Genomic DNA, 16,662 nt, shown 5'->3' with positions numbered 1-16,662 from the left:
AGCTTCCCGAATGAGTTAAATTTTATCATGATTTTGATGGATACAAAGTCACGAATTTCTTTTTATCTCTACAGTTGTACCAACCCTCAATAAAACAGAGGTACGGTAATGGACTATTTTATGCTTTGATTTTTCTATTAATATTATGAAAAATTCCCTTTCTTCCGAAAACTATTCTAGTCACCTTTCTGTCATCTTCTCTTACATGCTGCTTAGAAATACTCCTTTACAATGGATATATTCTTAGACTTTCTTTTCCAGCAAGATAGTGGATTAAGATAAAAAGAATAATACCTACAAATGCCTATCTAAAGAAATAAAAATCTTCAGGATCCAGAAACGAGGAGGGAACTGAAAGTCAGAATGTTTTAACTCTAAACTGAGGCTGTAGCTTCCCTAGGGAAGGTTTAGCCATCTTATGAAAGCAGAGTCTTTTGTTTTAATATATATAGGACAAATGAGGAAAGGGAGTGTTCCAACCTTGGATAAAGGCATGACTTTCCAAAAGTTTAATTCTTTTTAAAAAGGTGAATAAGAAAACCTGCTTTATAATTTTAGATTATAAGAAAGTTAGATTTTCTACGCTTAGTGTCCCGCTGAAAAATAAAAAATCTTCCTTGAGAAATGGAAACCTTGGGACTGAGACTTAGTAGCTTCAAGATCTGATTTTAAAGTATCTATGGGTTCCTGGATGGCTTCTTTATTTGGGATCTCTGAAAGAAAGAAAATTCCATATTAACATTGAAAAACCATTCTTTCAGGGCGCCTGGGTGGCTCAGTTGGTTAAGCGACTGCCTTGGGCTCAGGTCATGATCCTGGAGTCCTGGGATGGAGTCCCACATCCGGCTCCCTGCTGAGCAGGGAGTCTGCTTCTCCTTCTGACCCTCCCTCCTCTCATGCTCTATCTCATTCTCTCTCTCAAATAAATAAATAAAATATTTAAAAAAAAAAAGAAAAACCATCCTTTCAATACAGGATTGCCTTGGGGAAAGGGGGATCTGTGGAAAAGAAAACTCTGGTAAGGATGGGCTCATAATAAAAGCGTCTTAAAACATGAGACTATATTTTTAAAAAGGCAGAAATCACAACAAAAAAGAATCAAGTATCAAAAATTTAAGATAGTAGAAAAATAATCTATAAGTAATTTCCATGTGCATGTTTATAATGATTAAAGATATAAAAGAAGAAATCCAAACCCTAAAAAAAGAATTATAACCTTTATATTTGTCATCGTTAACAACCAGTGCTAGCTAGACTATCAAAAAAGCAAGTAGGAAGTAGTCAGTGCTAGCTACAAGATCACACAACCCCCAAATCACACAACAAAGGATATTTCTCATTTATACTAGAGTTTGATCAGGAGTTTAGTAGTGGCTTTGCATGTGCTAAATAAGGATTTTTGGCTCCTTCCATCTTGTGGCATTACTGATGAGGGGACAGAAGCAGAAGCTGACACCCCACAACCCCCCTTCCCCAGATAGGATATATGTGACATTCCTCAGGCACTCCTGGCTGCCCCGAAGCTAAGGAAAGGAAAAACAGAGATCACAATTCTGCAAGGCTGAGTCTCCTGAGTCTCCCTCAGTTTACACATGTCTTAGTAATCTATAGGAACAAAGCATTTCTATCAATAACCTAGCTTCCAGAAGGAAGTGCAGATACAATTAAATGTCCTTATAACCTGCAGCCCATTGACAGATACTTGAAGTGGGCAGAGTATAATGTTCCTCCAGGAAGCTCCCAACTATCTTCATGTTAATGCCTTGCTAGAGGGAAAAACAACCTTAACATGACAATGGCAAGGCCTGAGGGATCCTGTGAGTCTTCTTTAACATATGAAAATCCTTTTGAAACCTCCCCTTCCCTTCCCTTCCCCAACCCCATAGTATACAATCAACCACCCTTCACAACCCTGCTGTGGCAGCTCTTTCTGCCCACGGGTCTTGTCCCCGTGCTTTAATAAACCACCATTTTGCACCAAAGACATCTCAAGAATTCTTTCTTGGTCATCAGCTCTGGACCTCACCTCACCGAACCTCACCTATATTCCAAAACCACAACCATTAGCATTTCCTAAGATCTCCTCTGAAGGATTGAGCATGCTGACAAGTATCTCATAGGATGTTTTATGAGCTTAGACGTAGGACACAACACATTCCCATACATGCTATTGTCCGAAACACCACCACAAAGTGCCAGCCAAATTGCAAAGGATTGGGAAATGTAGGAAATGAGAAACAGGAACTGGTGAGCCATCTGATCAATCTCTACCTATACGTAAAACTTTGAAACAGTTCTTTTTTTTTTTTTAAACAAGAGGGTTTTATTTATTTTTATTTATTTTTAAAGATTTTATTTATTTATTTGACAGAGACACACAGAGAGAGGGAACACAAGCAGGGGGGTGGGAGAGGGAGAAGCAGGCTTCCCCTGGCTCAGGGAGCCCGATGCGGGGCTCCATCCCAGGACCCTGGATTCATGACCTGAGCTGAAGGCAGACGCTTAACGATTGAGCCACCCAGGTGCCCCTAAACCTTGAAGCGGTTCTAATTAGAAATGATAGAAATAGTACGTAAAGACATTCATTTTTTCATTTCATGTAAATAGATGACAGAGAGACAGGAGACTGATTTCCTATGTTATCCTGGCACTGTTTCGACTGCTGGAGATAGACGGAGTGAACAAAAAACCCACTGATCCTACCCCTGTGAAACTTAAAAGGCTACCTGTGGAAACACACAAGCACTGAAGGATTAGCGAGAGAACTGCCAAGTGCTATAAAAATGAAGCAATATAAAAGGATGCAGAGAGGTAGCCATACTAGACAGGGCGTTCGAGAAAGTCCCTCTCACCACCAGCCCCAGAAGGTGAAATTTGAGAGAGACCTTTCACCTTCTTGTTGCTAAATTTATTTGTTCCTATTTCAATCTGTTGATCCATTAGCAGCATTTGGATCTGTTGTGCCTTCTCTTACTTAAAAAAAAAATGTTTTACTTGACTTCCAAGTAATAACCCTCTACTGTTTTATTCCTGTCACTGTTTCCTAACACTGCTATCATAAAATACCACAAACTTAGTGGCTTAAACAGTACAAAACTGTTATTGTGCAATTCTTGTGGTCCAGAGTCCAAAATGGGTCTCGCTGAGCTAACACGAAGGTACCAGCAGGGCTGCATTCCTCTCCAGAGGCTCAGGGAGAGAATCCATTTCCTTGCCTTTTTCAGCTTTGAGAAGCTGCTCACGCTCTTTGGCATGTGGCCTCCTCCCTCTGTCTTCAGAACCAGCAGTTTTGCATTTTTCTATTCAATCTTCTGGAGTCAAATCTCCCTCTGATGACTTCTGTCTCCTTCTTCCACTTTTGAGAACACTTATGACTAGATTGAACCCATGCAGATAATCCAGGATAAGCTCCCATCTCAAATACTTAAAAGTTGTCTACAAACCCTCGCTTGCCATGGAAGGTAACATACCCCCGAGTTCTGAGGGGATTAGGGAACTGCTTTTCTCAGTTTTCTTCCTTTTTTTTTTTTTTAAGATTTTATTTATTTATTTGAGAGAGAGAGAATGAGAGAGAGCACGAGAGGGAAGAGGGTCAGAGGGAGAAGCAGACTCCCTGCTGAGCACGGAGCCCAATGTGGGGATGTGGGACTCGATCCCGGGACTCCAGGATCATGACCTGAGCCGAAGGCAGTCGCTTAACCAACTGAGCCACCCAGGTGCCCATCTCACTTTTCTTCCTATTCTTTCTGACTTTTCACATGGAGTATCAGGGCAGATATACAGCTGTACTGATGGTTAGAATATTGAAATATTTTAATGTTGATTGTTGAGTAGCCTCAACAATAACCTTACCAATAACCTTGAGCCCCAGACATTCCTGCCTCCTGCCCTGAGCCCCTGACCTACCCTGAGGACCTCATATCCCTGATCCCACTACTCAAAGTAAATAATGTCTCACATAACTAGAGGTCTTTGAGGATTGGTCAATGCTCCTTCCTTACCGGTTGTTAGGTATCTTGAATAGCCTTCCTGGGAGTGTCTATTGCTTAGGTATGGTCATTTTCTTGGTGATTTAATCCAGTCTTAAGACTTTAAATATCATCTAAATGCTGATGACTCAAATTTTCACTTTTAGACTAATTCTTTCTCCCAAAGCCTCAGAATCCTATGTTGAACTATTCAACATCTCCACAAACATGTGATAAACATTTAAAACACAGTGCATTTGGAAGTGAAACGCTGCTTTACTCCTTACCTCAGTTTTGCGCAATCCCATCGTCTTCTGTTTTACAGGGACATCAATTCAATCTATTGGCTTTCTCTTAAAAACAGGGGACTCTGTCTTGCCGCCTCTACTGTTAGCAACCTGGTCCAAACCATCATTAGCTCTCACCAGTTATTTCAGCGTCTTCTAAATTCTCTCTCTTGTTTCCTTTGGCCTTTTCTCAACATAGCAGCAAGAATAAATGCTTAGAAACTTTCCTGCTCAAAACTCTCCTGTGGCTTCCCTTCTCACCTAGGGAAACCAGTGTCCTTCCTTTGGCTTAGATCACCTTTATAATCTCTGCATCTCCTGTTACCTCTCTGAAATTATCTCCTTTTACTTTCCCTCAGCCTCACTGATATCTTTATTCTTCAAATAAGCCAGGATGCTCTCTGCATCTGGAAGACTCTGCCTTTCTGTTTGTACTTGCCGTTTCCTGTTTCCAGAACAGTCTTTCCACAGATCCACATAGCTCGATCCTTTATGTTCTTTCACTATTGACTTAACTATTACCCTATTATGGAGTGCTTTCCTTAACCACTATATTAAAAATTGTGTATCTTAACACTTCAGTTCCCCCTTACTATTTTATGCTTCCTCCTAGCATTTTTCACTTTCTAATGCACTATATATTTTACTTAATTTGTGCTGTGATTTATATCTCCACCCACCCAAAATATGAACTCTATAATGGTAGAGATCTTAGCCTGGTTTGTTCACTGCTTATCCCAGTGTTTAGAGCAGGGGTCCAGTCACTCATAGTTAAAACTTGAAAAATTAAACAAGACACTGGTGCGCACGCGCGCGCGTGCGCTCTCTCTCAAATAAATAAATTAATTAAAAAAATTAAATTAGACTTTAAAACATAATAATAAAGAAAAGGTAGAAGTCAAGGTTTAGAGGTATGAAACTATAATATGTTAATAATGAGTGTAGAAAACAAGTCCAACTTCTCTGTAGATAATTAGTGAAAATATATCATACATTTTAAATAGGCATATATTTGGGTACTGTAAGTCCTCTTATTAAAATCTATCCTAAGAAAAGAATTAATAATGTATTGCAAAGATTTGTCAATAAGGAAAGCTACCAAAGTCTTGTTTATAATAGTGAAAAAGGGGCGCCTGGGTGGCTCAGTCAGTTAATAGTCTGCCTTCAGCTCAGGTCATGGTCCCGGGGTCCTGGGATTGAGCCCCGTGTTGGGCTCCCTGCTCAGGTGGGGAGCCTGCTTCTCCCTCTCCCTCTGCCTCTCCCTCTGCTGGTGCTCTCTCTCTCTTTCTCTCTTTCTGTGTCAAATAAATAAATAAAATCTTAAAAAATATATAATAGTGAAAAAAACTTTAAATCAAAACCTTCAAATTTTTTAATATAGAAACTTAATTTAACAAAAGGTAGTGTATTTATACAATGGAACAGTATGGAATCATTAAATTTGTATTTAGATAAATTCTCATCGACATAGGAACTATTTGCAGTATACTGATAAATGGAAAGAAACAGTCTGTAATGTGCTGAATGACGTTATTTTTGAAGAAGAAACGTGTATCTTGCATTAGTCTTACAGAATGGACACTCGTTAACAATGTTAATGGAGCGGGCATGTCTCTCCTACTTATGTAATTAAAAAAAATTCATTTTAAAATAATGATCACATAGCACTGTTATACTGGGAAAAATCAAAATTAAATATAATTTAATTATATTAAATTATATTAAATATGTCCTGATCTTCAAAAAGCCATTAATATTATACATGTAAAGGATTTTAAGTGTGAATTGTATATAAATATTCCCCTTCATGGCATTTTATGTGTTTGTGATGAATGTCCTGCATTAGTAAGTAGGGCCTAAGGCTCAAAATTTATGAAATAATCTCTTTGGGTATTTTAGTTTTTTGAACCCTAACCTGTGGAAGCTGTCTGGCTACAGGTAAGACTATCGAAAAATGCCTTTAACGTGACTGCTGACAAGAGCATTAAATTTATACCATGCAATGATTCTAATATTTTACCCCAGAGATCTGACTTAAAATTAACCCACCTCCCTGCTCTGTCTAGGCAGTACTACTTTGGCAGTAATGCGCAACCTAGTTCTGTTGAGCAGAAGAAGGGGAAATTCCCAATCTGGCCAGAATGGAGCGAGGCGGACGTAAACGCAGAGAAGTGGGACGCGGGCAAAGGTGGAAAAGAAAAGGACAAAACAGGAAAAAGCCCTTTATTTGTAAGTCCACTTGAGTGTGACTAGAGTTCATCTTAGTCTTAAATTTTATAATAGAATAAGATTTGTTAACACGGGAGTGTGTTCGTTCTTCTCCAGAGCCTCCCTTCAAAAGAGAAATTGTCTTTGTCCACCGGTCGCCCTCCCTCCTGCCTGTCTTTCCAAGCCTTAGACCTGAGCTTTGCTAATCACATTTGAGTAAGTGGAAGGAGAGACATGATCAAAGAGTCATAATGAAATAAAGGGGAAATTGATAGAACAGGTCAGAGAGTAGATTTTGGACAGGGTTGGGGACCAGGCATTTAGACAGAGTGGTTTAGAAAATGAAAGCCTCAGTGGACATGTGAGCTGTTATCTGGTGATGATAGGAGATTTTTTTTTTTTTTTTAAAAGATGTTACTGTGAGGAAAGGGTTGAATCTTTCTTAATATCCCCCCTCAAGATATTTGGGTAAAGACCTCAGGTACTCTTTGTTTATCTGTGGCCATTGAAACATGATGTGCCCTGGGATTAGAGCTGAGAATGGTGTTCTACATTTTCCAACTATATTATCTTAGGTTCTTTTGCCTATTTAAAAATGTTTACTCTATTTCTAAAGACTTATCTAAAGGATATGAGTCTGTGTTGCATTTTAAATATGACCCATTTGGGATATCTGGGTAGCTCAGTTGGTTAAGTGTCTGCCTTCGGCTCAGGTCATGATCCCAGGGTCTTCAGATAAACCCACATCCGGCTCCTTGCTCAGCGGGGAGCCTGCTTCTCCCTTTGCCTGACACTCCCCCTGCTGGTGTGCATGGGCTCACGCTCGCGCATGCGCTCGCTCTCTCAAATAAATAAATAAAATCTTTAAAAAAAAAATAATGACCTATTTATTTGGTGTAACAATTCATTTAACAAAAATGTTATAGGGCGCCTGGGTGGCTCAGTTGGTTGATCGTCTGCCTTTGGCTCGGGTCGTGGTCTCACGGTCCTGGGATCGAAGCCCACATGGGGCTCCCTGCTTGGCGGGGAGCCTGCTGCTCCCTCTGCTGCTTCGCCCTGCTTGTGCTCTCTCTCCCTCTCAAATAAATGAAATCTTTAAAAAAAATGTTATGGAACACAATGCAGTTACAAAACACAAACAAAATTGCCAGAATGACCATGTTGAACTCTGGGGTCTTTATTTGAATAGAGAACTCTGGAATGGTACCTATTAGCAATTATATTTAGTTCACAAAATGCAGAATTATAAACTGCGTGATTCGTTACAGTAATTTGTTTACAAAAGATAATAAATGTAACTAATTGCTGATTCTGTTAGTACGTGAATAATTTCAGATTAGGAACATATGAGGGAATACATTCTTTGTACCATACCTAGGGTGATTGTGGAATTTTTAGGTGCACAGGGCTTTTGAACTCTCTGTGTTCAAATGACAATGGTCATATTCTACATATTTTTAACAGAAATTTATAACTAATGGGGGTTGAGTGTGAATTTACATCAAGAAGATAGATTGTGCAGATCCTCAGGTAAGCATGGAGCTCTAGAAAAGATCTAAAGACGAGTCATTCCAAAGTGTGAAGGAGAAACTGGGAGGAGAAGAGCAGAAGTGCCTGAAAACTTTGAAATAGGAAATAAGATATAAACTGTGACATTATAGGGCCCTTGCAGTGCAAGTTAGCCTTTATCAGATGACTATGAAAAAAATCCTGCAGATCTCTGGGAGGTTAGGCATCAAATTCTGGAACTTATCAATGTTACTGAAACAAGGGCAAATCTGTTGGAAAAGCATTTATTGGAGGAAAACCATTGAGACTGGAGCAGTAACATGTATGCTGTTTCCTTGATGCCCATTTCATTTGGGGGCAAAGTATAGGAATTTTGCTAGCTGAACACCAGACCCCAACATTGATTCTGCAGCCCTTGGACCATGGAGATGTATAAAACTGCATGATTAGGGCAGCACCAGCCCTCCTCCTGTGGTGAATCGGAGCTATGCCAATGGAGTGTGACACTTCAGAACCTTAGCCAATACTCCATTCTGCCACTTCCACCTTCATAAAGCAGGAGAACAGCAGATCAAACCCTGGTTCTTACAACAGCGCAAAGGTACCATCTGGAATACAACCTTGCTTCCCACTCCCAGTTCTGTTCTACAACCTCAGCATTCATGGCTTGGGAAGTGACAGTCCCTCATGGGAGTGAGTGGTGGACACCCCAAGCATGTTGCATTTGCAACATCCATATTTTACCAGGATCAATTACCTTAAGCATCCAACTATAGCAAGGAGCCTTGGAATTTTATAGAAAGTCTCTTCTCAGATGTGAAGCTAGTGATCAGGAAATCAGCATCAGATAAGCTAATCCTTCCCTGTAATTCCAGAATCACATCTCATTTCTTCAGCTAAGTGACAGCAACAAAAAGACATGATGGGTGAACCAAATTGAGATAAATTTAATGAAGCATTGTAAGGTGGATATAAGAAATACACCTAAGGCAAAATGACATGGAAAGATTACCATTAACTTAACATGGAGAGAAGGGAATCATACCAGATTATGATATGATAAGCTTCCATTTACCTTTTTTTTTTTTTAATCTTCTCAAAGACTTTTAATAATTCAAGGCATGAAAATGAAAGGCCAAGCAGAAAGTAGTGGCTTGGGGCTTATGCCAGTTTCTCTGGGCTGAAGAGAGAGAGGATATTGACTGGGGCTGTGAAAGCAGCCAAAACTGGAACCCAAATCCCAGAGGTAATTACAGAACCAAAATCTGAAAATTTCCCATATAATTTTATTTCAAGACATTTACCCAAATCCTCACCTATATACGTGAAGATTTTGCTGCTGAGCAAATGAGTGGAAAGCAACAGCTTGGAAGCTAAATAACAGAAAATATTTCATGATGCTATGGCAAGAGATCAGAATTTAGGGTATGCCAAGGTGAAAGAACTCAGAAACTCCAACCTTTCAGTTTGTACCCCAACATGGCTGTACTCAGTAAGGGAAAACCAAACCTACACCAACCCTACCAAATCCTGAGACCCAGTGTTGACAGGGTCAAGTTCATTTTGTACTTTGCCTGCCAGAAAGGAATGAAATCCTCCTCTCTGGAGAAAAACATCATTACTTAGCACTCATATACATTCTTATATGCGATGTATATCATACAATCAAAATTTACCACACCTGAAAAGAAATAGGACTAAGTGGCTGAAAAACAAGAGGAAAAATTAAATAATAGAAATAGATCCACAGGTGACTCTGATTTTGGAATTGTCAGAGAAGAGACCTTAAAATAACTGAATTAATATTCGTAAGGAAAAAAAAATGACATGAGGCAACCCCAGAAGTCTAGGGTGGCTCTTGGAAACTTCAGTCTCTTGTTCAGGGACTCATTCTTTGATCACTTTGACTAGATGTTGGGATTGCCTTTGTCTTCATTCACAGTATTCCATTATCTTAAATATGCTCCAGATATACATAGACACTTTGTGTAAAGCTCAGACAGCACCCTCGAATATAACCCATTTCTCAGGTCACACTAACATTCGGATAAAAATATGATTACCATAAAAATCACAAAATGGTATTTACTTGACCCTGTCACTATTAACTCAAGTGAAATTTAGTACTCCTTTTTCTCAATACAGATAGTTTATATTCCTACAGCATTGTTTTCATACTCCCAGCACTTTTCATTTTCTGTAAGGACCACCCCCACAACCTAACTACCTTAGGAGCTGTGAGAACTTTTACATAGTAGTTACTTGATGTCTAATTTACTATATTGCTAGCATTTGAGAATAGACATTTGGATATCATTCTTCCAGAGCTCACTAATTGACCCATACTAAGGGCTCAAAAATTAATAAATTAATTGCATTCTTGGGCATTTATCTCAGAGAAATGGAAACTTATGTTCATATAAAAACTTGTAAGCTATATGCAAAAATTTATAGCAGCTTTATAACTAATAGCCCTAAATTGGAAACAGCCCAAACGCCAAATGTCCTTCAATGGGCAGATGGTAAACAAACAAATATCCATATCATGAAATATTACTCAGCAATAAACAAGAATAAACTATTGATACATGCAACAGCTTGAATGAATTGAATATCTAGGGAATTAGGCAGAGAGGGAAAAAAAAACAATCCACAAGGTTACATGCTATATGATTCCATTCATATAACATTATTTTTTTTGAAGATTTATTTATTTATTTATTTGAGAGAGAGAGCATGCATGTGAAAGCAGAGGAAGGGGCAGAGGGAGAGCGAATGAGAATCTCAAGCAGACTCCCCGCTGAGTGCAGAGCCCAGAGCAGGGCTGGATCTCAGTACCCCAAGATCATGACCTGAGCTGAAACCAAGAGTCGGATGCTTAACCAAGTGAGCCACCCAGGTGCCCCTCATATAATATTATTGAAATGACAAAAAGAGACCAGATTAATGATTGCCAGGTGGCAGGGATTAAACAGGTGGTAAGGAGGTTGGAGGGTGGGCATGGCCATAAAAGTTCCTAGGAAGGATCCTGGTGCTGCTGGATCTTCTTTATCCTGCCTGTGTCAATGTCAGTATCCTGGTTGTGAAATTGCCCTATGGTTTTGGGAGATTTTACTACTGGAGAAACTGAGTAAAGAGAACACAGGAACTCTCTTTATTATTTCACAGCATGAGGTGTGTATCTATAATTATCTCAAAATAACATGTTTAATTTTAAAAATTAATAAATGGAAGTCAGATCCAAGGTACAAATTTCATTGGCATACAATTGTATTTATGATTTTTTAATCTTCTCTACTCAAGTAAAAAAAAACATTATTTTCAGTGGAAAATATGTCCATATCTGGCCCATTCAGATTGTTTTCCTACCATACCTACCTCACATTACAATGCAGCTCATGCTCGTTTGGACTGCTTCTTCTGCAATAAAATGTTACTCAACAATTGAGGTTTTGTTCATTAAATATAGTATTATTAACTTCACTATTCACCAAATACTCCATGAACTAGCTCTGAGAGCAATTACACAAATTGCTCTATAAATGCATGTTTATTGATTGAATCTATGCACTTACTAATTTTTATTAGGACTGAGTTGCTTTCATTGTTTTAGAACCATATGGAGAAAAAAACTCAATATATTTTTTATATAGCATTTTTTTGAAGACCCTGAAGGAAAGATTGAATTACCACCATCGTTGAAAATTTATTCCTGGAAACGTCCACAGGATTTTTTAATTAATCGGGTAAGAAATATTTTCACTATCAAACAAAATACAGGTTAGCTGTAGGTTATAATATCCTAGTTATGAAAATTCTCATTTTTAAAACAATGCAGGGTAAATTTTCCCATAAATTTTTCAGTAAGAAAAAGGAATTACTTTTTGGCATTTAATCGAAATAAATGTTTATCAGCATAGTTTAATATCACTTGTACTGGTTCCCAAGAGAATATTGAAATTTTGTTTAGAGTCTTGAGTTTTCTTCCTTTCTACATGATATCAAAGGAGAGCCTAAAATATGTGGGAAGTTATTCTTTAATTTCTGACTGACAGAATTTCCATTTAGTGCTGCTTAGCGGGAACTTATTATGTGGCCCAAAGTTCTGTTTACTATCGTGTTTATTAGCATTAATTTTCTAGCCCAGGAGATTTGCACTTTGCTCTCTGCATTCCAGGTATTCTTGAAGCATTTTCCAAGGGCCATCTTCATTTCTGGACTCGATGCTCAGCAACTTGAGTCACATTGACTGGGATTACGAGAGAACATCCTTTTAAATAGCACTATGTACATGAAAACTTTAGATCCACTGGTCTGTCTTCTTAACAGCCATGTTAGTTTGAATATATTTGCTGTTTCCAAGGGCCTAATTATCACCAGTTCCTTTTTTTCCTTTATGAATCTCCTATCATTTTCATTTAATGCATGGAAAACCAGTAGGCTAAAATAGTTTAGTGCTAATCAAATGGTTGTAAAGGAGCTGATTCTTCCGTTTATTATAGAATCCATTGAATCTCAGTTTCACACAAAGTGATTTTATTCCTAAAATTTTTAGCCTTTATAAGCACTGCTACTATTGCAAGAAAATACAATTTATCCACCATATTTCCAATTACCATTACTAGCTGAGAAAGATAATCCTAAATTCAAAGATATTTAGTAAAATGAAAAAATAAGGTATATTTCAACAGAATATTTATTGAATGCCTACTTGTGAGATATTTTAAATAAATCAAATGTATATGAACATGTCTTTAAATTACTTATAATGTTAGATAATATTGGCATGAAGAATATAAATTCTTTGGTGTTAATATAGTGCACTTAATAATAGTGTATTAGTAATAATATTCAGGCTCTGTGCAATGGAAGTGCAGAGTTTACATTCCATGCAAATAAAGGATATTAAGTCCCTGAAGTGAGTGTTTCAAATATGAATAAGTAGGAAAGTTTTACACCACCTTTTTCTTTTTAACATACCTTAGTTCTGAGAGATAATACTTGTATTATAAGTAAATTCATCCACTGTTTTTTTTTTTAAAGATTTTATTTTTTATTTGTTTGACAGAGAGAGACACAGCGAGAGAGGGAACACAAGCAGGGGGAGTGGGGTAGGGAGAAGCAGGCTTCCCGCGGAGCAGGGAGCCCGATGCGGGGCTCGATCCCAGCACGCTGGGATCCTGACGTAAGCCGAAGGCAGACATTTAACGACTGAGCCACCCAGGCGCCCCAAATTCATCCATTGTTGATGATGATGACACTTCTCCCTACCTTTATCGTGTAATGTTTCTGCCCATCTCAACACCTCTGTTCTGTGCTGGCTCTTTCTCTTTATCTTGTGCACGGACTTCCCCCTGAAGTATGGACCAGAGCAGCCACAGCTGAAAGTCTAGCTAACTAGGATAGTCTTAGAATAGTGTTTTTCAAGTTTTAATGTCTAGATCCACGGTGGCAAGTACATTTTACATTGAAACTCATTAAATGTGGGCATATAAAAAGCTTACACAAAAACTTTGCAAAACAATAATGACTTTTCTGTGTGATTTACTCTATTCTACTCTAAGCCAAAGATGAAGTCAGAGGACATGATTTAAGTCAGAGAGAAGCTAAATTACGAAAAAATTTAAAAGCCTGGATTTAAGATATCAGAATCAACTTAGATTATACAACTGAGGAGGTTAATAAACCCTGACTACTGAGGGAATGATCAGATTTATTTATTTCTGAGAATCAGGTATTGATGGTTCAGGTCCTTGAGTGATGATTATATTGAATAGATGTAAGATGTCCGAAGATGTATTCTGTCTCAAGTACAGGTATAGGGAACAGAGACCTCCGTAGAGACTTCTATCTTAATATTTGCTGTCTTTTACACACCATCAGTTTCTATTTTATATTTGTTGGCAGGCAACTATTAAATTTCACTCCTCAAATTTTAGTTATTCAGTATTTATTTAATCCATAATCAATTTTAATGTTCGTTGGCACTTGCTGAAGAGTATGGGCATTTTATTTTTTTATTTTTTAAAGATTTTATTTATATGACAGAAAGGTTCACAGCGAGAGAGGGAACACAAGCAAGGGGAGTGGGAGAGGGAGAAGCAGGCTTCCCGCCGAGCAGGGAGCTGGATGCGCGGCTTGATCCCAGGACCCTGGGATCATGACCCGAGCCAAAGGCAGATGCTTAACGACTGAGCCACCCAGGTGCCCCGAGTATGGGCATTTTAGAAGTGCAATTAGCCAAACCAGAATTTAAAATATACATTTTTGTATAAAATATTTTATATAATACATATATGTAACTTATTATGATCATAAATTATAAACTGAGTCAAGTCAGGCCTTCAGGGTAGTTTGGAGTTAATTTTTCTCGGACATAAAGAAATATTTTATTGAGTTTTCAAGATGCTAGTTATACATGTAATTGAGAATAGCTGAAGGCATTAGTTTCCATGAAAATCTATTTTATTAATGAAAACCACATTTATGTTAATTTGATATGTTAAGCATATAAGCTCAATATGAATTGTAACAAATTTTTAAAAACTGTTATAAATCATATTTTCCCTTATTATATTTATTCCTTAGTGGTCTAAATATATAAAAGCATCTCTAGATATATACCAATTAAATAATGACCATCAGAGGATTTTTTTAAAAGATAAGAGGATTTGAAATTGGGCAAGATTTTAAAAAGCTGTCATACCTAATATTTTTTATCAAAGGGATGAAGATATTTTTCCTGCTAGCATGTGTTAACTAAGCTTCAGGTTTAACTTGAAAGGTTAATTTAAATTTCAAGTCATTTTTTAAACTCTCAGATTGTGTGTGTATGCATGCTGAGATCATCTGCCTATATTATATCTTACAACATTTCATTTGTATATGAAAATGCTGTGTTTGATAGGCATTACATTATTAAGTGAATGTCACCCATAGCTCTAACAGGGTTATCTTATGGAATAATGAGATTTATTTATTTTTTTTTCTTTTAATTCCTCTGGTTGTGAGAAATGAGATCAGATTTGACTTGTTTATATCACATGCAACTATATTTCATTCAGCTACATTTCCTTTATTTTTCCTAATGAGTAATATCTCTTTTTACACATATTTTTAATTTCAGGCTCCAGTAGTTGTGAAAAATGAAATCCTGTTTGACTTGTTTTCAGCAAATGAACATTTACTCTGCAGTGAGGTATGTAGGGAAGTTTTAACTGAAGCCTGATTGCAGAATACCTTCCAGACCTGCCTAAAACAGTTCCCAGACCGTCAATTTCAGTTCTCCCTTGCTCACCTCTAAGTTTTGGTATAACTCAGTATTTTATAAGCCACACATTCTAAGAGGAAGAGAAGCCTCTTAAGTTGAGTTTAATGAGCAAATGGTGGGAAAATGTTAGCCATTAACATTGCTGTGCCCCTATTCTCCTGCCCTTAGACCCAGAGTAGCTGGGATCTCACGATCTGGGCATTTCTTCTCTTGATGCACGTGCCTAGCAATTGACATTAAGCTGCTTGGAACTTGCTCTGCACGGTGCTCAAGGGCAGGGTGTCCTGATGTTGTTTGACATGCTAATGCAGGGAAAATCTCACCTAAACACTTCCACCTTTCTACCCTGGGTTTTCTCCATCAGAAGTAGACCTGTTCCACTCCTCTAAGGCGGTTATATCAGAAGTAGGGCATTTTTTTAAAAAATTATTTTCTCCCAGAAAAAAAATCTGACCCAGTCAGAATTAATAGTCATTATTGATTCTGACCAATATTAAAGTCAAAACATTTCTTTCTTCAACCAGGATGTACTGATTAGTATAATGTTATTTCTGAATTGTTTTATACTTTGTATTTTAGTCTAAAATATGCTTATTTTATGATCCAAAGCATGCACAGACTTCAACTTTTCATTTTTTAAGGAAGCATAAAATATTCTATAGCAAAATCCCAGATATACATACAGAAAGATACTTGATTTACCTTTCTTTTTCAACTAAACTAAACCTAAAGAAATGTCCTATATAATGTAAATTAAGGAAAACATAAATCTTATAAGGTTAGCCTCAAGTATTTAATCTTCTTATAAACTAGGCAGTTAAATACGAAATGATTATTTCAGAAAATCCTATAATACTAAGGGTAATGTCTTTACTTAAAACCCACTGTGACCCAGAGATTTTTTATACATTGTTTCTATTCCCTATAAAATGCTGGAAAATAGATAGCATAATCTGCATTTTACAGACTGCATTACATAAACTGCAATTTAGAGATGGTGAAATGACATGCCCCAGAGCAGAAGGATCTGAAGGAAGATTCAAATCCTGGTCTCTGTTTCCTCTCGGAAGCTTAACTCCCCACTGCGCCTTGCAGCCTGTTGAAAACTCTGCAAGTGGGAATTTTACTTAGAGCACTTCTGCACCTACAGATTGGCATATGAAATATGAGACTTAGAGGATATTTAAACGTGTGTGCAATTTTAATTCTTTCTCATATCGCATTCCTTGTCTAGCTGATCCTATTGACATAAAAGAGATCATTTTCTTCTCAAACTTCTCAACTTTTATAGAGGGGTAGCTTAATCATTTATAAAAAGTTAATTCCAAAATAAAATTACCCCAGCTCTCAGAAGCATTCATTCTCTCTCTCTCTCTTTCTGTGTCTCTCTCACACACACACACACACACACACACACACA

The 16,662-nt window shown here is 37.5% G+C and overlaps 1 protein-coding gene across 5 annotated transcripts in view; it reads left to right on the top strand.

Annotated features, from left to right (window-relative positions):
* ADGB (androglobin) overlaps positions 1-16,662 on the top strand; it is a 159,176-nt gene that overhangs the window by 20,603 nt on the left and 121,911 nt on the right. For 3 of the 5 annotated variants that reach the window (XM_027603364.2, XM_027603362.2, XM_027603365.2), the window contains exons 2-4: positions 6,322-6,484; positions 11,626-11,718; positions 15,099-15,170. In XM_027603364.2, the coding sequence (XP_027459165.2) occupies positions 6,322-6,484; positions 11,626-11,718; positions 15,099-15,170 (328 nt within the window). The remainder of the gene's footprint in view (positions 1-6,321; positions 6,485-11,625; positions 11,719-15,098; positions 15,171-16,662) is intronic. The other 2 variants (XM_027603363.2, XM_027603366.2) reach the window with 2 other exon arrangements.

Source organism: Zalophus californianus, chromosome 7 (assembly GCF_009762305.2).
Source record: "Zalophus californianus isolate mZalCal1 chromosome 7, mZalCal1.pri.v2, whole genome shotgun sequence".
NCBI lineage: Eukaryota > Metazoa > Chordata > Mammalia > Carnivora > Otariidae > Zalophus > Zalophus californianus.
The sequence above is the reverse complement of the archived record's forward strand: the minus strand, read 5'-3'. Positions and strand labels throughout refer to the sequence as shown.